This window comes from Kalmanozyma brasiliensis (genome assembly GCF_000497045.1).
Source record: "Kalmanozyma brasiliensis GHG001 unplaced genomic scaffold PSEUBRA_SCAF2, whole genome shotgun sequence".
NCBI lineage: Eukaryota > Fungi > Basidiomycota > Ustilaginomycetes > Ustilaginales > Kalmanozyma > Kalmanozyma brasiliensis.
This window is the reverse complement of record NW_015961959.1, coordinates 1,052,889-1,069,884: the sequence shown is the minus strand read 5'-3', so window position 1 is coordinate 1,069,884 and position 16,996 is coordinate 1,052,889. Positions and strand designations below refer to the sequence as shown.

Below are 16,996 nucleotides of genomic sequence, written 5' to 3'. Positions count from 1 at the left end.
CACCCTCTCATACCATCATCCTGAACAACTCTTGGCCTCGCTTGATGCAAGCTCGGGCCCTTCGTACCACACTATCACGCTTCTCGTATCCTTGTAACGTCTCGGGTATCAGAATGTCGTCGACCACCACCGCCACTTCCGCCTCCTGGTCGGTGTCCAAGCCAGAGCAGAGCAGCATCGCACCTGCATTCTATCAAACGAGCCCACCTCCTCACTGGTCCAACGTGCCCAAGCCTTCAGCCAGCACGACCACACTCGACGTTTCCAAGCGCAAGTTCAAGTCTCCCTGGCCATCCGCGTCCCCGCACGGCATCCTAGGCTTCCTGCGCGCCCGCCTCTTCGACTGGGACGAGGTGCCTCTCCCCCCCAAGATCTCTTCTGGCGGGGCCACCCTCCCTCCCGTTCACAAGCCCACCTGGGTCGACCCCTCCTCATCCTTCGGCGACAACATCACGTTCACCTGGCTAGGTCACGCGATCTGTCATCTTCAAATCCCCATCTCCTCGTCGCGCACCATCACCATCCTCTGCGATCCGGTGCTCAGCCGTCGCGTTTCGCCAGTCCAGTGGTTTGGGCCCGAACGGTACACCGATGCGCCCGTCACAGTTGACGAGATCGCCGCTGCCTCCGCATCGGGTGCCAACGCATGGCCAGATCTGTTGGTGCTCTCGCACAACCACTACGATCATACCGACTACAACACCATTCATTCGCTGCTCCACCCGACTTCATCTGGCGTCAAGCGTCCGCACGTGTTCTGCACGCTTGGCACCAAACGCTGGTTTCAGGACAACTTTGGGCTGCGGGAGGACGAGGTTAGCGAGTGCGACTGGTGGCAGTCGTCCACCGTCTCGCTGGGCGGGGAGGACGTGTTGAACGTCACCTGTGTTCCAGCGCAGCACTTCAGCGGACGGGGTGCGACGGATCGCGATCGCACGCTGTGGGGCGGCTGGACGTTCCACGCCCCCGGCAGTGGGGCTCGCGTCTACTTTGCCGGCGATACGGGATACCGTTCTGTCCCCCGGGGCATGCCACGCGAGCAAGAGGACACATTGACGACCTGCCCGGCGTTCAGAGAGATCGGCGAGACGCTGGGGCCATTTGACGTGAGTCTGATCCCCATCGGAGCGTATTTGCCTCGGAACGTCATGTCGACCATCCATTTGGCGCCGCAGGACTCGGTGCGCGTGCATCAGGACGTGAAGAGCCGCAAAAGCTACGGGATTCACTGGGGCGCTTACCGTCTGACGCCAGAGGACGTGAACGAGCCACCGCGGCTGCTGGCGGAGGAGGCGAAGAAGTTGGGTCTCGACGAGGGAGAGTTCGACGTGGTGCAGATCGGGCAGAGTGTTGCTGTTCCCATTGCCTCTCCTGCAAGTAGCCACAAGGTCGACGTGGGCACCGAGACACAGGACCCAACCGTCACGTCGGAGGAAGCGTTACCCGAATCCAAACTGGGTACGAAATCCCACTGGGATGCTGTGTACGCCCGCGAAGTAACGAACTTCCACGACATCGGCGAGGAGGGCGAGGTGTGGTTCGGCGAAGACACGGTGATGCGGATGATCCGCTTCCTCGAGACTTACTACACCGACAACCCGTGCTCTGCACCCACGGTTCTCGACCTGGGCACGGGCAATGGGCATTTGCTGTTTGAGATGCTCGAGTCGTCCGCCGACCTGGAAGACGTTCTGACAGCCAGTCGGTTGGTCGGGGTGGATTACTCGGATGCATCTATTGAGCTTGCCCGTTCTATCGCTACAAAACGCGGGGGAACGTGCGAAGAGGTGCGATTCCAAACCGCCGACCTGCTGGATTCCTCCTCTGTGGAATCCCTCGTCACGCTGCCCAAGAGCCAGCTCGGCGCAGAGGAAGCCTGGGACTTGGTATGCGACAAAGGCACCATGGACGCCATCGCCCTCTCCTCCCAACCCATCAACAACCGTCTGCCCATCGACCTGTACACCGATGCCGTCGCCAAACTCGTCAAGAAGAACGGCCTGTTCTTGATCACCAGCTGCAACTTTACCGAACAAGAGCTCAAGTCGAGGTTCACAACGAGCGGGTTCGAGGTGGAACAGGTGCTGCCTAGTCCGAGCTTCACTTTTGGCGGCGCAAAGGGGTCCACGACCAGCAGTGTCGCTTTCAGGAAGCTTTAGCGCAATGAGCAATGGGAAATCCTTGACATTCGGAAGAGAAGCGTAAGACAAAACGAAGCGTGCGATACAAGGTATACTACAGATGAGAAGCAATGTTGTGACTGGCGCCCTTGTCGGCAGCGATGCCCTTGAGCAGCTCGGCGGCCTTCTCGGCAACAGCGATGACGGCCGCCGTGGGGTGACCCGAGATCTGCTCAGGGAAGATGCTCGCGTCGCACACCACCAATCCATCGGCGCCATGCAGTTGAAGGTTGGTGTCGACGACCGAGTCCTTTGCATCGGGGCCCATTTTTACCGTTCCAACCGGGTGGTAGAGCGTGAAGGCCGACTTGGACATGAACTTGATGAGCTGGTCGTCGGTGAGCTTGCTTGGGTCGGTAGCCGACATGGGCCACCAGAAGTCTTCCTCGTCATCGCTCTTGTAATTCTCGAGGTAGGGCTGCATGGCATTGGCCTGGACGATGGCGATGGCGAGACGCATACCAGCGAGCGTCACCTTGCGGTCGTTGTCACCAGGGTCGCTAAAGTACTTGGGATCGACCACGGCCTTCTCCCATGGGTCGGCCGACTTGATCGAGATGGTGCCCTTGGAGCGGGGACGGACGTTGAGACCGACGATACCGACACAGCCAGTGCCTGCAGGCGCAGCGACAGCTCCGTGCTCGACGTAGGCGAGGGGCGTGCAGATGAGCTCAATGTCGGGTCCCTTGCCCATCGAGCCATAGAACTCGGGACGGTTCTCAGGCTTGGTAAGCGAGTTGACCAGCGGCAGCTTCTCGTCGTTGCACCTGACAAACGCAGCAGCCTCGCCGGCGTTGCTCGAAACAGGGCCACCGCCGGTAACGAGCCAGCGTGCCAGCGAAGGAAGTGCCTTGATGTCGCTCGAGAGGTAGTCGAGTGTGTGAGCTGGCTTGGCTCGTGCGCAGATTCCAGAGTGGCAAAGGTGGTCACTGAGACGCTCGCCGACCAGAGCATTGTCGATGATGACGGGGATGTTGTGCTTCTTGAGCATGGCAGCAGGCCCGACACCGGAGAGCATGAGCGTCTGGGGCGAGTTGATGGCACCGCCGCAAAGCACGACACGCTGGTTGGCGGAAGCATAGTACTTGGGACCGTCCTTCTTGTTCTGCATCTCGACTGCGATCGCCTTGGGGCGAGAGCCGGTGCGGTCAAAGATGATGCGGTTGACCATGACGTTGATACCGATGGTGAGGTTGGAACGCTTCTGCACCTCGAGGGGAAGGTAAGCAGTGGCAGCCGAGGATCGCTGTCCCTTGCTGTCGATGAAAGTGGTGAACTGAGTGCAACCCTCACTGCCGCGGTGGGTGTTCAAGTCCGGGTTGAAGGGGATGCCGACCTCCTGGCAAGCGTTGATGAAGCCCTTGGAGGTGACCTCGGCCTTGTAGGAAGAGTGACCCGTCTGCCAGAGACCCGAGCTGCCGCGCTCCTCAGCTTTGACGTCGGGCTGCGAAGCGTGAGGAGTGTACTTTTCGGAGCGATTGAGGTAAGGGAGGAGGTCCTTGTACGACCAGCCTTTGCATTTGAACTTTTCGCTCCACTCGTCGTAGTCGGAAGGAGCACAGTGGTGGTACATCATGGCATTGATCGAGGATGAGCCGCCGATGAGCTTGCCGCGAGGCCACTGCATCTCCTGGCCTCGCAAGTTTGTCTGCGGCGTGGTGGTGTAGTCCCAGTCTCGCTCGGTTCGGAAATTCTTGGTGAAGACGAGGGGAGCCTTGACCTCGAGAGCATTGTTGTTGCCACCTGCCTCGAGGACAAGGACCGAAGTGTTGGGATCCTCCGAGAGACGGCTGGCGAGGACACATCCAGCGGTACCGCCACCGCAGATGATGAAATCGTAGCTCTTGGCTTTCTGGGCTTCCTGGACCGACGATGGAGGGAGATTGGCGGCGGTAGCGTACGCCGAAGCGTCGGGAAGGAGAGTAGGAGAGGAGAAGAGACCCATGATGATGACGGCGAGTTGGTTGTTGCAGAAGGCGAGGGCGTTGCTGCTGGAGAGGGGAAGATGGGAAGAGACGATGGTGGCCACGAACTACTTATACGCGTACACGGCCACAGTCGGTGCTTGGAGTTGACTCAGCTGACGGTGACTGTCGCCGAACGCCGCAATGTGACTAGGATAGAGCTACATACTTTCGGCTAAACCAGTGGTGTTCTGCACTGGCCACGCTTGCGCCACTGCGCGGGTAAAGCGGACTCTGCTGAGCGGAGCGCAAGACCCCCGTTACCGCTCAGGGTGCATGGCATGTTAGTTGGAAAGAAGCGCTTGCGACTGGGCACATGACCGGCAGCAGTGAGTGAATGCAAGGGTCCTGGCCAAAGTGCGGGGAGAGTGACCCTGCAGCCGCGGGTCCCATGAGGGAGAGAGCAGCGCTGTTCAGGGTCCTTCTGCGCTGTTTAGAGTTGGTCTCTCCTGCAGCCGAAGCGCGTCTAAAATGAAAATGCGGGGAAAAGCCTTGTTCACCATGGTCCTCATTTGTCCGTCTGCAGGCTGGGCCGTGCGGAGAAGAGCGCTCCCCGGCGGGATGGTCGTGTGTCACGGCTGCACAAGGTCTTTGATTGATTCGTCGAGGAAAGATTGCTTCTGCTTCTAGGGAGTCACATTGGATATGGTTGAACGGTGGTTGCAGCTTTTCGAGCGTCGGCTCTCGGCTGTTGCACGACCCGGTGTCTCCAGCTCACAGGGTCTGACTCCGTCGTACGCTGACGAGGTCGGCGAAGGAGCAGAGCAGGCGCAGAGGTCATTGCACGTGCGACATGCTCTCTGACCAGCCCCACTTCCTGTCATACCAACCAGCAGCTTGGATGCCGCCTTCGCCCATCCATTCCGCACTCTTATCCGTCACGATCCACTCCGGGATCATCGTTCCTGTGCGCGTAGGGAGCAGACGAGCTGCTCGTGAAATACCCCCTAGCCCAATACCGTGAGCCACCAGCGTCAGACCCTCTTCATAGCTGGGATGAGGGGCGAGCGTGAGCAACGTCGTGCCGTCCTCGTAGAAGCTACGTCCTTGTATCTCGAATTGTGCTGACTTGTCAGGCGACGGAAAACGTATTGGGCTTTCGTTCGGCCAATTGGCCAGTACGGTCCGAGTGAAAGCATTGAGACTGGGTCCACCGAGCGTCACAATGTTGCTGTGCTTCAAGTGTTCTTCTCGTGTTGATGCGCGGAACTCGTCGTCGGTGAAGATCTGCGAGTTGATGGCCCCGTACAGCAACATATCAGCTGCAAAGCGTCGGGCTACACGCTTCCATGCTTCGATTTCTGCCGCTGGGCCTTTTGATGGCACGATCAGCACCATGGGTCCTTTCGACGTTACGATGCGCAATTGAGGCCCGATGGGCCGGGCAGCAGACGAGAGAGCCGTCATGTCGTCGCCAGTAAGCACCTTCCAGACGCCCTGCTTGGATCGCACAAAGCTGATCCGATCGGCGTTGCTGGTGTCTGCTTGCGTCACCTGGCCGTTGAGCTTGATGCTGATCTTGGTCGGTTTGCTCGAGGAGACGGAACCAGGGCTGCTCCGTCGAAGAATGCCTGCATTCAACTCGATTCGTCTGACATTTCTTGCGATGACGTCGATGAAGCCGTCATGAACATCGGCTCCAGCTTCGACCCTTCCAGCTGTGTAGCGCACTTCGAGTTTGGCAAGCCGTCCGGGGATATCGACCTCGGTGATGCGCCATCCGCCTTTCGAACCAGCTTCCGCAGGGTTGAAGACCGTAAGCGTAAAATTCTGCGGCGCTTCTGGCATTCGGTAGCCAGATTTCTTGTCGGCAGAACAAGCCGCCTCTATGGCGTCCTGCACATCGTCTTCCGAGAAGAACGTGTCCCACCAATGCGGGCGCCCAGGAACCTCTGCGACTTTGACTTTGCCCTCGAGTCCAGATCGACGATTCCACCCGTTGACAACCATCGCCATGTCCCGCGAGTTCCAGGGCGGTACATTAGCATCCGCCGATCCATATTTGATCAGCAGATCGAGTCCAGCCAGATTGCTGGCGAACAGATCGTTTTCAAACATGGTCACTCCGCTGTGCAGAATGCTTTGTAGAGCAGGATCCTCGAAGTGGCGTCCAACTTTCCATCCGAATGAGACGTAGTCGGATACCTTCGTGTACGCAGATCCGATCATACCGCCGATGACTCGATCAGGGAAGCGCGACAGTCGATACCACGCTCCTTGACCGCCATTCGAGTGGCCCATCACAAAAAGCTTTTCTGGATCAAACTGCCACCTCCGTCTTTCATCCTCGGACATGGACGGCGGAAGCCCGTAGAGATGCTTGTGGAAAGCTGTCACCGCCGCATCTGCAGCCTGCAAGGAAGCGAGCTGCCAGTCGTAGCCCCACGGTGTACGTCCGGTTGGCAAGATGGACCAGCTCTCATTCTGACGGCGGATGCTGTTGCTGAAGAACAGATCGCGGACGTCTACTCCTGCTCCGTGTAGAGTGAGGATCAGTGGCGGAAGCGGTGCGTTCCCAGCTGATGCCCTGCTCGATCGTTTTGGCGGTGTGGCTGCTGCCATCTGGACAGATCCGTCGTCGGCGAGATAGCTGTACATGTATGCATTGTGATCGTCGTCGCTGCTCAAGTCAATCCAAAATGCAGGCTTGTGTATGAGCGGAACTTGTACCTTCTTGGCGATCGTGGTACTGGCTGGCGACGAAGCACTGCGGAGACGAAGTATCAAGATCAAAGCTTTTGTGGCTGAGTCCAAGGGAGCCGTCTGTTGCAGCTTGACCGGGACCGTGATCGTCTGCCCTGGCGCAATGCGGAGTCTGGATCCTAAGTCGGCGGTCAAACGAGGCTGAACATTGTCCGATGAGTGTTTGGCCACTTCGATGCTATGCAAGACGTAAGTGTCGTTTGGGTCCAGATTGCGCACTCCGAAGGATAAGCCCCAACCGGCGAGCCAGCCCCCGACGACATGTGGCACATTGCTGTGTTGCGCATCTGTGTGGACCTCCAAGAGTTCTTGCCGGTCGACACCTTCCGTGCTTTGCGCAGCAATGTCAATGCCAAGCGTCATCTTTGGGCTTTCTGCACCGCCGTCGTTGCGTGGGTCACCAAAGATTCGGATCTCGTATTGCGACCTGACCAGCAGCTTGTAAGAGCCCTGATCCAGGAATAAGGTGTGGTGTGAGATCGGCAGCCGACTTGCGTCGTCGTCTTCTCGAGCAAAAGCAGCGATGTACGAGTACCAGTCGCCCGTGTGCCATTCGATCGCCTCTCCCGCAGTGCTTCCGCCTTGATATGATGCATTCGGAGCGAAGTCGGCCTTGGGTGCGATCGCAAACTCGGCGGTCTTATCCATTGATATCGCGATCGCTGTGCTGTTCTGAGCAATATTGAGGTCAGTTGCAGCGACCATCTGCCATTGCAGTGAGGACCAGCCAGCACTCTTGCGCACCCACGCCCAGTCGACATCGGGATACTCCACGGTCAGCGAGTGCTTGGTCCTGTTGGCGCTAGTGCTCTGCACCTGCCCTTCGAACGTTTGCAGCTTTGTAGTGGCATTGCTTGATCCGTAGGTGGATGGAAAGTCCCGGACGCCGCTGCTCGGATCTAGTAGCTGTGCATAGCTAGATTCGACGGATGGCGGGAACCCACCAAAGGGCAGCTCCCTCATTCCAGCTGGGAAGGGTCCCAGTACCTGCCACGATGTGTCTAGGCTGACAGCTTCAGATTCTATGGCTACGGATGGCGCCATTGTCTCGGACTGAAAGACTTGCTGCGTCGAGACCGTTGATGTGATCAGCAGCGCCAATATTGAACCCAGTTTGAAGTGATTGCGCATTGTTGTTTCCTTGCTCTGAGCGAGCTTTGATCTCTGAAGTGGATTGTGTGAGGCGACGAGTACCTCTCTAGCGAGTCAGTATCAGCATGATTGGCCAGCTGCACGCACAGAACTCTACCAGATCAAAGGGCTGATTGAAGCGGGTCGTGGTGACAAGTGAAGCTTCGATGGACCGTGCGAAACACGCTCACGGCAATGAACGGCAACCAAAGTTGGTGGACCCTGCATGCCGGTCAGTCAACCTCCACAACGATGACAACGACCACCACCGCATGATGCGATTCCCATCTGGCCTCAGAACCATCACTCCATTCGCTGCTTGCACTCGAACCATCGTCTCCTCCAGAACTCACAAGCTGGCTTTGCAACGTTCACTGACCACCACGAAAGCTGGCTACACTATGTCGAAGCCTGCACCAGGACACAAGGACGCCGTGTACCACACCGAATGCACCGGGCAAGCGCTCGACACGGTCAGAGCTCACTCGACACCGTCTGAGCTTACACTATTTGGCGCTTGCTTCTGCCCCTTCGTGCATCGAGTCTGGATCGCTCTGGAATACCTTGGTGGTACGTTTTGACCGGGGACACTCAAAAGTTCGATGGCGAATATTGCTGACATGGCTTCACACGGTGCTCTACAGCTCCTTATCAGTACCGAGAGGTAGACCCATACAAGAAGCCGGCAGACCTCCTCGAGCTCAACCCGAAGGGTCTCGTTCCAGCACTCAAGCTGTCGAACGGCAAAGGTCTGGCCGAGTCTACCGTGATGTGAGTTGCTCTCAGGCCTTTTCAGCTATACCAGTGCTGTTTCCTGACCCCTGCTCGCACAACTATCACAGCCTCGAGTACGTCGATGAGAAGTATGGAGGCGGCAAAGGCGGAAAGACGCTTCTTCCTCCCCTTTCTGATGCCTACGAGCGAGCCGTCTACCGTCTAGCAGTCGACAAGGCCAACCGCAACCTCATCCCTTCCTTCTACCGCTACCTTCAAGCGCAGGAAGTCGAAAAGCAGCTCGAAGGTGCCAAAGAGTTCACTTCGCACCTCACCGACTTTGTGAAGTCCATGTCGCCGCCCAATCCGGAAGGTTTCTGGGACGGCAAGTCCCTCTCCGTGGTCGACTGCACCGTGGCACCTTGGCTGTTCCGTGCGACCAACGTGCTGAGGCACTTCCGCGGCTTCGAGCCTGAGAAGCTGCTCGAGGGCGATGTGTTGGAGAGGTGGAACAAGTGGACGGGGGCTGTCTTCGGTCTGGATGCTTTCAAAGCGACGACCTCGACCGACGACCTGTACTTGGACTCGTACGTGCGCTATGCCCAGAACCGGCCGATGACCTCGCAGGTCGCCGATGCCATCAACAAAGGTCGAGGTCTGCCCTGATCACCATCTCGACCGCTGTTCTCTGAATGCAATTGTCGACTCCGGTCTTTGTCGTCCTTCAATCTACGCTGTCAAGCATGCTTCGTGGTGACCATGAGGCCAGAGCAAGCTATGTGCTGCGGAAAGTGTGGGGTACGGCTGCTTAGCAAAACGCGGAACGGTTACCGCTTGAAAGCGACGTCGGCGGAAACCTTAATCGACGAGTTTCTTCTCGGAGCATGCATCTCCGCATAATCTGAGCCGCGTGCGCCTTTTTCGAACGTCGTAATGCGTGATCAGGGCTTGGCGCACAAGCTTCCTTTCTTATCTCCGTACCTAAACCATCGTCCCTGCCACCATCATAGAATCTGATCTGAACACCACTCGACATGTCGACGAAAGGAAAGGCTCCTGAAGCCGAGCTCATCGCACGCACGCTCGAGTTCAAAGGCGGCAAGGTCGCACGCAATCGTCTTGCCAAAGCACCATTGGAAGAGACGCTCTCTCGTACAGGAGGTGGACCTCCCAACCATGCCCACTACGAGCTCTATCGAGCCTGGGCGCGAGGCGGCTGGGGTCTCATCATCACCGGCAACATTGCCATTGATCCGCTCCATCTCGGTACGCCGTGGGACATCACCATTCCCTACGACGAGAGGAACCTCACCTTCTTCAAGACGGCGATGAAGCGCTACGCCGATGCATGCACCGGTCGTGATCAGCCTGACATGGTGGACCCGAAGTCACGACCTCTCGCGGTGGTGCAGCTGGTTCATGCCGGTCGACAGTCGATGCGTGGCTCTGGGCGTGGAATCACCAAGCCTGCGCTTGCCCCTTCGGCGGTACCCATGAGCACCATGGGTGGTCTCGGCCCCGTCGGTCGATTCATGGACCATCTCCTCTGGGGCTCCGTAGCAGCCATGACGCTGGAACAAGTCCACGAGCTCCGCGATCGCTTCGTCCAGGCTGCGCTCATCTGCGCCGAAGCCGGCTTTGACGGTGTCGAACTCCACGGCTCGCACGGCTACCAGCTCGCTGCCTTCCTCAGCCCGCGCACCAACCTTCGCACCGACGACTACGGTGGTTCTCCCGAGAACCGTGCTCGTCTTTTGTTGGAAATCGTCGACCTCATCCGCACGCAGGTTGCACCGGACTTCCTCATCGGTGTCAAACTCAACAGCTCCGACTACGTCCAGGGCGGTCTTACCGAAGACGACGCGCTGCTCAACGTCAAGTGGCTCGCCGAGACCGATCAGGTCGACTTTGTCGAGATAAGTGGTGGCAACTACGAGAACCCTTCATTCGTCATGGAAGGCTTTGATTCCGAAGCTGAAAAGGCCAAGCTGGAAAAGCTTTCGTCCAAGAAGAACGCTGCGGATGGCAAAAGGGATGCTAAAGCGACGGGGACGGGTGCTGCGACTGTGCAAGGAAGTGGTGCCGATCCGAACGCAAAGACCACGGAGAGGACGGGAAAGCGCGAGGCGTTCTTCCAGAACTTTGCCCGTCGGTGTCGATCGACGCTACCGGAGGGTTCGCGGTTGAAGATCATCTTGACAGGTGGACTGCGTTCGAGGCACGGAATTGCATCGGCGATCAACCCGGACGACGGTGCTGCGGATATGGCTTGCCTCGGTAGACCAGCCGCCGTCTTCCCCGCTCTACCCCTCCGACTCACGGATACGTCCATCGACGACGCATCCCCCGAAGCAGGCACACCCGAATTCAAGGTTCCCGCAGTGACAAGTCTCGCTCTCGTACCCATCAAAATCGTCGGTGCCGGCTGGGGAACCCTCTGGCACACATTCCACATGGCCCAGACCGTACTCGGCAAGAGCGACAACCTCGACAAATCCACCTACGCCCTCATCAAGGATTACACCAAAACAGGTGCGACACAGACCGGGTTCAAGGAACCCAATGACGATCTGTTCATGCTGCTCGTCATGGTGGCCATTCCGATGGTGGCGTGCATCGGTGTGTTTACTTTCGGGTCGAGGTCATAGGCTGCCGTACACATGCTTTCGTCTGGGATCATGCAATACACATGCTTTGTCTACATCCGCTGTTGTGTGCATGACCAGATTCGACTTTCAGTGGCGTGTATTGCGCACAAGCCAGTTGGGCTCATCCGCCAACCCTTGCTCTTCCAACCTCGTCCTACGCCTCCTGTTGCACTCGCCATTTACCCTTGCGACGTCTTCCACGGTCACCCCTCCCAGCAGCGTCACCTCCGCTTCGGCGTCAAAGTACAGCACGCGCCGGGGACATCTTTTCGGGCCCTTCACACCCTTCACCACCGCTGTGCTGCCCACCTCGAACCTTGCTCGCACTCCTTTGCCCACCTTCATCACCGCCCACTGACCGTTAGCAAAATCCAGCTCGACCCAGCGCTCGCCCTTTTCGGTCGTGTGGTGTGCGATACGCGCGAGGAGTGTCATTGCGTCCCCGCACTGCGGGTCGTGACGAAGCCACGACTGGGGTGCCGTAAGATCGTCCAGATGGATGTGCGTGCCAGGGATTGTTTCGAGTGGCTTGTGGATCGGCGTTCGGTCCGACTGCCGACGGCTGCCGATCGGTGCGGAGCTCGCAGGCAGGGTCATGATTGATGTTTTCACAGGAGGCGATCTTTTCGGGGGTGTTTGCGGCTCGGCGAGCGTGGATTGGCTGACTGCGGGACTGTGGCGAGGAGCTGGCGGCTCAATTGACTGTTCAGCAGCGGGCAGCTCGGGCTCCGCAGCCGCCGGTGATTGCTGTGGACCGACTGGCGGCTCGACCATTGAACGGAATCTCTGCATCGATGCGGCCTGTTGAGGAACGATGGGCTGAGGCTGCGCACACGTCTGATCATGCGGAAGCTGGCCGCGGAGCTGCTCGATGCTCGACGAGCTCGTCTTCAAGTACGGCACCTCTTGAATGAAGGGTTCGGATCGAGCGATGGGCCAAAGGTGCGTGAAGTGATCGCTCTGCGGCCGGACGCTAGCCGGAAAGGGGGCTACTGCTTCGCCATGGTCCTGAAAGAGTCCGCTGTGGGTCGCGTTGGCCGGGTCGGAAGGAGTGGTCCAAAGATCGAGAGGTGGCATGCTCATCGATGGATGGGATGGAAGCGATCTTCCGCTCGTAAGCTGTTGCGAATGAATGTGCGGATACGTGTCGTACGAAGGCCAAAGACTCGGTGGAGGCGGGCCGCGACGAGGAGGAAATCTGCTCCGCATTTGCTGCTGAGCGCTGAGAATACGCTCGCTTCCAAGTCGCTGGCCATGCTTGAACTTATGAAGGCCTGCAAAAGCCGTCTTGCTTGAAGAGGACTCTTCGTTGCCGACGACAGAAGGGATGATTCCGCGCTTCTTCAGATCGTTAGCATACGACCTAATGCCATCCACGAGATACCCGCGATACCGCTTGTATTCGAGAACTGCGAGAAGGTCCGCAGATGTGATGTTGGCCTCTTCGAGGAAGCCACTGAGCGCAAGCGCCTGGGTTTGGATGTCAGACCAGCCTGCCGGCATGGCTGAGAGGAACCGATGTGCGGATAGACCGAGCTGGGGTGATGGTGTTGGCGCCAGAGGAGACGATGAACGGTGAGAGATGGAGGTGGAGAGACGAGAGGCCAGCGGTGTGGGAGGCTGATGGAGGTGGGTTTATATCAATTCGTCGTGAGCGTGCGGAAGAGCTTTGACCGGCTCAAGGCTGCGGGAAGACGGTGCGGAAGCAGGATGCGGACAAACGTAAAGCAAGATGCGGAAGACGTGTAATTGGAGAAAGAGTCGTCAACTACGCATGACGACAAGCTCGAGGCGGCCACAAAAATGAACAGACTGCAGCTTCACTTGTCAAAACCTTGTTCTCTCTTGGCATCATCACAGCCATCACATCGATGCTTGATTTGCTGACCTTTGATCGACATCGCGAACGAAGATGCATGGTCAACGCCTCACTGCAAGCGGCGAGCGAGCGTTCAGCGAGCTCTGCCGATTGCAGTGTGGTGTTGACAATGCATCTTCGTCATTCCGTTCCCTCGTAGCTAGTGCTGCTGTGGTTTGAACAATCCCATACCTCCGTCGTGTTGTGATCTTCTAGACTCTTGAGCTGCTGATGTAGGTGCATACACTGACTTGCTTCCGAGCTTAAGCTTTGGTTCTTGGCTTTCAACTATAACTCTTTCCCAACGTTTCCTCAAATCGTGAACTCTTGCAATGCTTTGATGATGGGTGTCCTAATACATGATATTGACGAAGGTGTTCAGCATCTCTCGCATTTGGCTCGATCGAGCTTGGTGATCTTGGAGCTAGAGCTTGTCCGGCCATGGCCTTGAGCAAGACCTGGACGATGCGGAACCACGATCTGCTTCCGCACAAAGAGCTGAAGCTGAGCTTCCGCATCGGCCGCAGGGTATAAGTATCGCCGTGTCTGACGAGCCCGCCTCGCTCACTCTCACCGTCATCCACAGCATCGCCGCCGTGATTGGTCCCTCTAGGCCTTCGTGCAGCGTACTCAAGCCTTTCTCTATCCGTCATAGTCTCCCTCAACACATCACTGCTTGCGTATGCACAAAACGGTACATCGTCACAAAGCCCTGAAGATCGCTCGAGCATTCTAAGCTGCTGGTCCTACGCCTGCTGGAGACCGTCGCTATGCCGACCCGGACCATCGAGGTGGAACATCCCAACGATGCCGACTTTGATGTCCTGAAGGATCTCATGAAGCGCATCAGGGAGGGCGCATCTACTTCCAACGTCTACCGCTTCCTCTCGGACCCGCAGCGCGGTCCTAGCATCGTCCGCGTCGCTCACTCGCTGATCGAATCTCCGATGCCCCCTCGCACGTCCACCGCCACGCGCACAGCTGAAGGCACCAAGGCTCCGACCTCCTCGGCTCCAGTGGCTGGCACGAGAGAGGCCAACGCACGAACTCCCCGAGCACCCGTCGAGCTCGGCAGGATCAACCTGTGGACGCTCACTCCGCCTCGGTTCTGGCTTCGAGCCAACAAAGAAGACGTCCTTGGCAAACAGATGTCGTTCATTGCCGTCGTGGCGTGCAACATCATCACTCCCGCCTATCCTACGACCCAGAAGCGATACGTTGTCTTGCACTTCGGCCATGATGAGTGGGCCATCCTGTACGTGCCCCGCTCTATGTACCTGTACCACGACGCGGACGGCGAGTTCGTGTTCAAGGACGGCACTCTGGCACACATCAAGGGGGTCTACGGCCACGAGAGCAGGCACCAGCGTCTGCTCAAGTTCACCGAGACCTCGGCCATCGATCGCATCAAGACGGAGGACGCGCTCAAGGTGTGCACCTCGGTCAACGCCCGTCTCAACGCCCTCTATCCCTGAACCATGTCCTACACCGAGTCTCTCAATCACGTTCGCAACATCAAGTTCCGTCGTCCACTGTAAAACAAAGCACAAACCTCTAGCACAATTGCGTCATCGTAAAATTCGTACAAGGGGTATAGACGAAAAAGTAATCTACAAGTGTTTCGTCATCATCTCGAGGGTTGTTTGTGAGCAGAGCGCTCAATTGACAGCGGTAGACGAGACGACTGTCTCACTCCCATCCTTCTTATCGCCTACCGAACCGGTGTTGGACTCGGTCCTCGCGGCGCCCTGTTCGAAGCTCGACGGGGAATCCTTCTCCAACAGACCCATCTGGCTCACGTCGTAGCCGTTGTCGGCGAGGTACTGGCGGAACGCCTCGTCCTCCTTCTTCATGCCATCCTGCCCGATGTTGGGGATGAACAGGAACGTGATTGCTGCCGAAAAAATGGCCAATCCACCAGCGATGTAGAACGATCCGGCGTAGTAAATGTTCGAGTCCTCCGGTCCTAGATCGGCCTGGATCACGGGAAACGCATAACTGCCGCTGAACGCGCCTACTTTTCCGATCGCAGCACACAAACCATAACTAAGTCCGCGGACGGCTGATGGTCCCACAGCCTTGCTGGCGAGCAGACCGAGGTTGTTACCAGGGCCAAACTCACCAAAGGCGAGGAAGAGGCCGTAGACGGTGACGAGACCACCGAAGTTGTTGCGGATGGTACCGAAGGCGCCGCCCATAACGAAAGCGAGCACGGCTTGACAGAGGAGACCGACGATCATGGTGTGGCGAGGCCCAAGGCGGTCGGATACGAAGGCGCCGATGATGGTGCCGGGCAGGTAGAAGCAGTTGAGCGCAGTGGAGTAGGCGAGGGATCGCTTGAGAACTTCGTAGTCGGACAGCCCCTCGGATGGGATCAGCTGGGAGAAGATCAGGGACGAGTAGGAGCCACTAGGATAGGAAACATAATCATAGCAGAACCATGCAAGGCACACAGCGACGAGGCGCACCCAGTAGCGCTTGAAGATGAGCCAGTAGGGGACGTTCTTCCTGATCGCGTTTTTCTGGTAGTGCTCGGGCTCCTTCATGCCCGTGCGGAAGAAGAAGACAATCAACGGCGGCAGCGCACCGAGGCCGAGAGTGAGGCGCCAGACCCATTGAAGGTGGTTCATGCCGAAAATGAGGAGCAGGATGTAGGCGACGAGGACGGCGACGACGAAACCGAGGTCGATCATGGTGTTGGTGGCGATGATGAAGTACATCTGCTGACGGCCCTTGTTGACGCCCTCGCTCTCGGTGTTTTCGGAAGCGGCGACGGAGCCCGCAGGGTACTCGGCGCCGATGGCGATACCCATGATGAAGCGGTAGGCGGAGAGGGCGGCGAAGAGGCCACCGATGGAGCCACCTGCGCCCCAGGCGCCAGCGATGAGGATCGACCAGAGGGTCAGCCAGAGCGAGGCGAACCACATACCGTGTCGACGGCCAATGCGGTCGACCAAGAAGCCAAAGAGGAGCATGCCAAAGACGGTACCCGCAAAGACGAGGGAAGAGAATTGAGATTTGAACGCCGCGAAGCCGGGCGCGTTGGGGTAGGCGTAGGAGAGGACGGTAAGGGCGGGACCACTGGAGGCGTTGACATAGCCATCAGAGAAAAGGGCGGCACCGCAGGCGAAGATGAGGCCTACGGCTCCGAGACGAGACTTCTTGGCGAGAGGTTCGGCGGGCGCATCGTTGATGGAGGAGGAGGAACCTTGGACGCGCTTCTCCTCGCCCGCAGGCGAAATGCTCTCTTGATGAGAGTGTTGAATGTCGGCCATGATGAAGACAGTGCTTTCAAAAGAAAGGCACTGATCGAAAAGGTGTAGGAAGGATAGGTGAGGGCGTGAGAAAAGGTGAGGGGAAGGTACGATCAAAGCGAGGAGGTCTATATAGTGCCGCTTATGGGATTGGTCAGGGGTGGGGTGCGCCGGCTAGAATGTTCTGACGATTCCCGCAGAGCTCATTTGGCACAAATGCACATGATCCGTCCGGTGGGACCCACGGCAGTCGATCGAGCTAATGCCTGCGCAAATGAAGTTGTCCCCGTCGCCACCTCTGAGCGTGTTGGACGCCACGCTCAGCCTTGCAGTTGAGCGCAGCTTGCCTTTATCCGACACGCTCGCGAGCACAATAAAACTCAGAACTCGCTTAGGATCTCTGTTCGGACAACCAAAACGACTAAGCGAGGCAAGGAACGCCTGTGTCCGCATGCTCGCACAAAGCGGCGGTTCACCACCGGCACGGCAAGACGGCGGCGCGGCTGGCTGAGACTGAAGCGGCCCGCCGTGTGAAACTGCTGAG

At 58.0% G+C, this 16,996-nt stretch overlaps 8 protein-coding genes across 8 annotated transcripts; 4 read left to right on the top strand and 4 right to left on the bottom strand.

The window, feature by feature from the left end:
* Window positions 1-113: 113 nt before the first annotated feature.
* On the top strand, window positions 114-2,159 carry PSEUBRA_002934 (Methyltransferase domain protein; the record flags this gene model as incomplete). The annotated part of the gene is made up of 1 exon (XM_016437301.1): window positions 114-2,159. One exon carries the CDS (start codon window positions 114-116, stop codon window positions 2,157-2,159), a length of 2,046 nt encoding a protein of 681 aa, XP_016292808.1.
* A 76-nt stretch (window positions 2,160-2,235) lies between these two features.
* On the bottom strand, window positions 2,236-4,125 carry PSEUBRA_002933 (Glucose-methanol-choline oxidoreductase, C-terminal; the record flags this gene model as incomplete). The annotated part of the gene is made up of 1 exon (XM_016437284.1): window positions 2,236-4,125. One exon carries the CDS (start codon window positions 4,123-4,125, stop codon window positions 2,236-2,238), a length of 1,890 nt encoding a protein of 629 aa, XP_016292807.1.
* Window positions 4,126-4,921: 796 nt separating this feature from the next.
* PSEUBRA_002932 (uncharacterized protein) lies at window positions 4,922-7,891 on the bottom strand (the record flags this gene model as incomplete). Its single annotated transcript, XM_016437298.2, has 1 exon — window positions 4,922-7,891. One exon carries the CDS (start codon window positions 7,889-7,891, stop codon window positions 4,922-4,924), a length of 2,970 nt encoding a protein of 989 aa, XP_016292806.2.
* Window positions 7,892-8,379: 488 nt separating this feature from the next.
* Window positions 8,380-9,358, top strand: PSEUBRA_002931 (Glutathione S-transferase, N-terminal; the record flags this gene model as incomplete). Its single annotated transcript, XM_016437324.1, has 3 exons — window positions 8,380-8,548; window positions 8,623-8,749; window positions 8,821-9,358. 3 exons carry the CDS (start codon window positions 8,380-8,382, stop codon window positions 9,356-9,358), a joined length of 834 nt encoding a protein of 277 aa, XP_016292805.1.
* Window positions 9,359-9,726: 368 nt separating this feature from the next.
* Window positions 9,727-11,340, top strand: PSEUBRA_002930 (NADH:flavin oxidoreductase/NADH oxidase, N-terminal; the record flags this gene model as incomplete). Its single annotated transcript, XM_016437323.1, has 1 exon — window positions 9,727-11,340. One exon carries the CDS (start codon window positions 9,727-9,729, stop codon window positions 11,338-11,340), a length of 1,614 nt encoding a protein of 537 aa, XP_016292804.1.
* A 1,079-nt stretch (window positions 11,341-12,419) lies between these two features.
* Window positions 12,420-12,843, bottom strand: PSEUBRA_002929 (uncharacterized protein; the record flags this gene model as incomplete). Its single annotated transcript, XM_016437326.1, has 2 exons — window positions 12,420-12,459; window positions 12,644-12,843. The coding sequence occupies 2 exons, from the start codon at window positions 12,841-12,843 to the stop codon at window positions 12,420-12,422; spliced, it is 240 nt and encodes a 79-aa protein (XP_016292803.1).
* Window positions 12,844-13,968: 1,125 nt separating this feature from the next.
* Window positions 13,969-14,673, top strand: PSEUBRA_002928 (uncharacterized protein; the record flags this gene model as incomplete). The annotated part of the gene is made up of 1 exon (XM_059464934.1): window positions 13,969-14,673. The coding sequence occupies one exon, from the start codon at window positions 13,969-13,971 to the stop codon at window positions 14,671-14,673; it is 705 nt and encodes a 234-aa protein (XP_059321331.1).
* A 183-nt stretch (window positions 14,674-14,856) lies between these two features.
* On the bottom strand, window positions 14,857-16,473 carry PSEUBRA_002927 (General substrate transporter; the record flags this gene model as incomplete). Its single annotated transcript, XM_016437288.1, has 1 exon — window positions 14,857-16,473. One exon carries the CDS (start codon window positions 16,471-16,473, stop codon window positions 14,857-14,859), a length of 1,617 nt encoding a protein of 538 aa, XP_016292802.1.
* Between the last annotated feature and the right edge of the window lie 523 nt (window positions 16,474-16,996).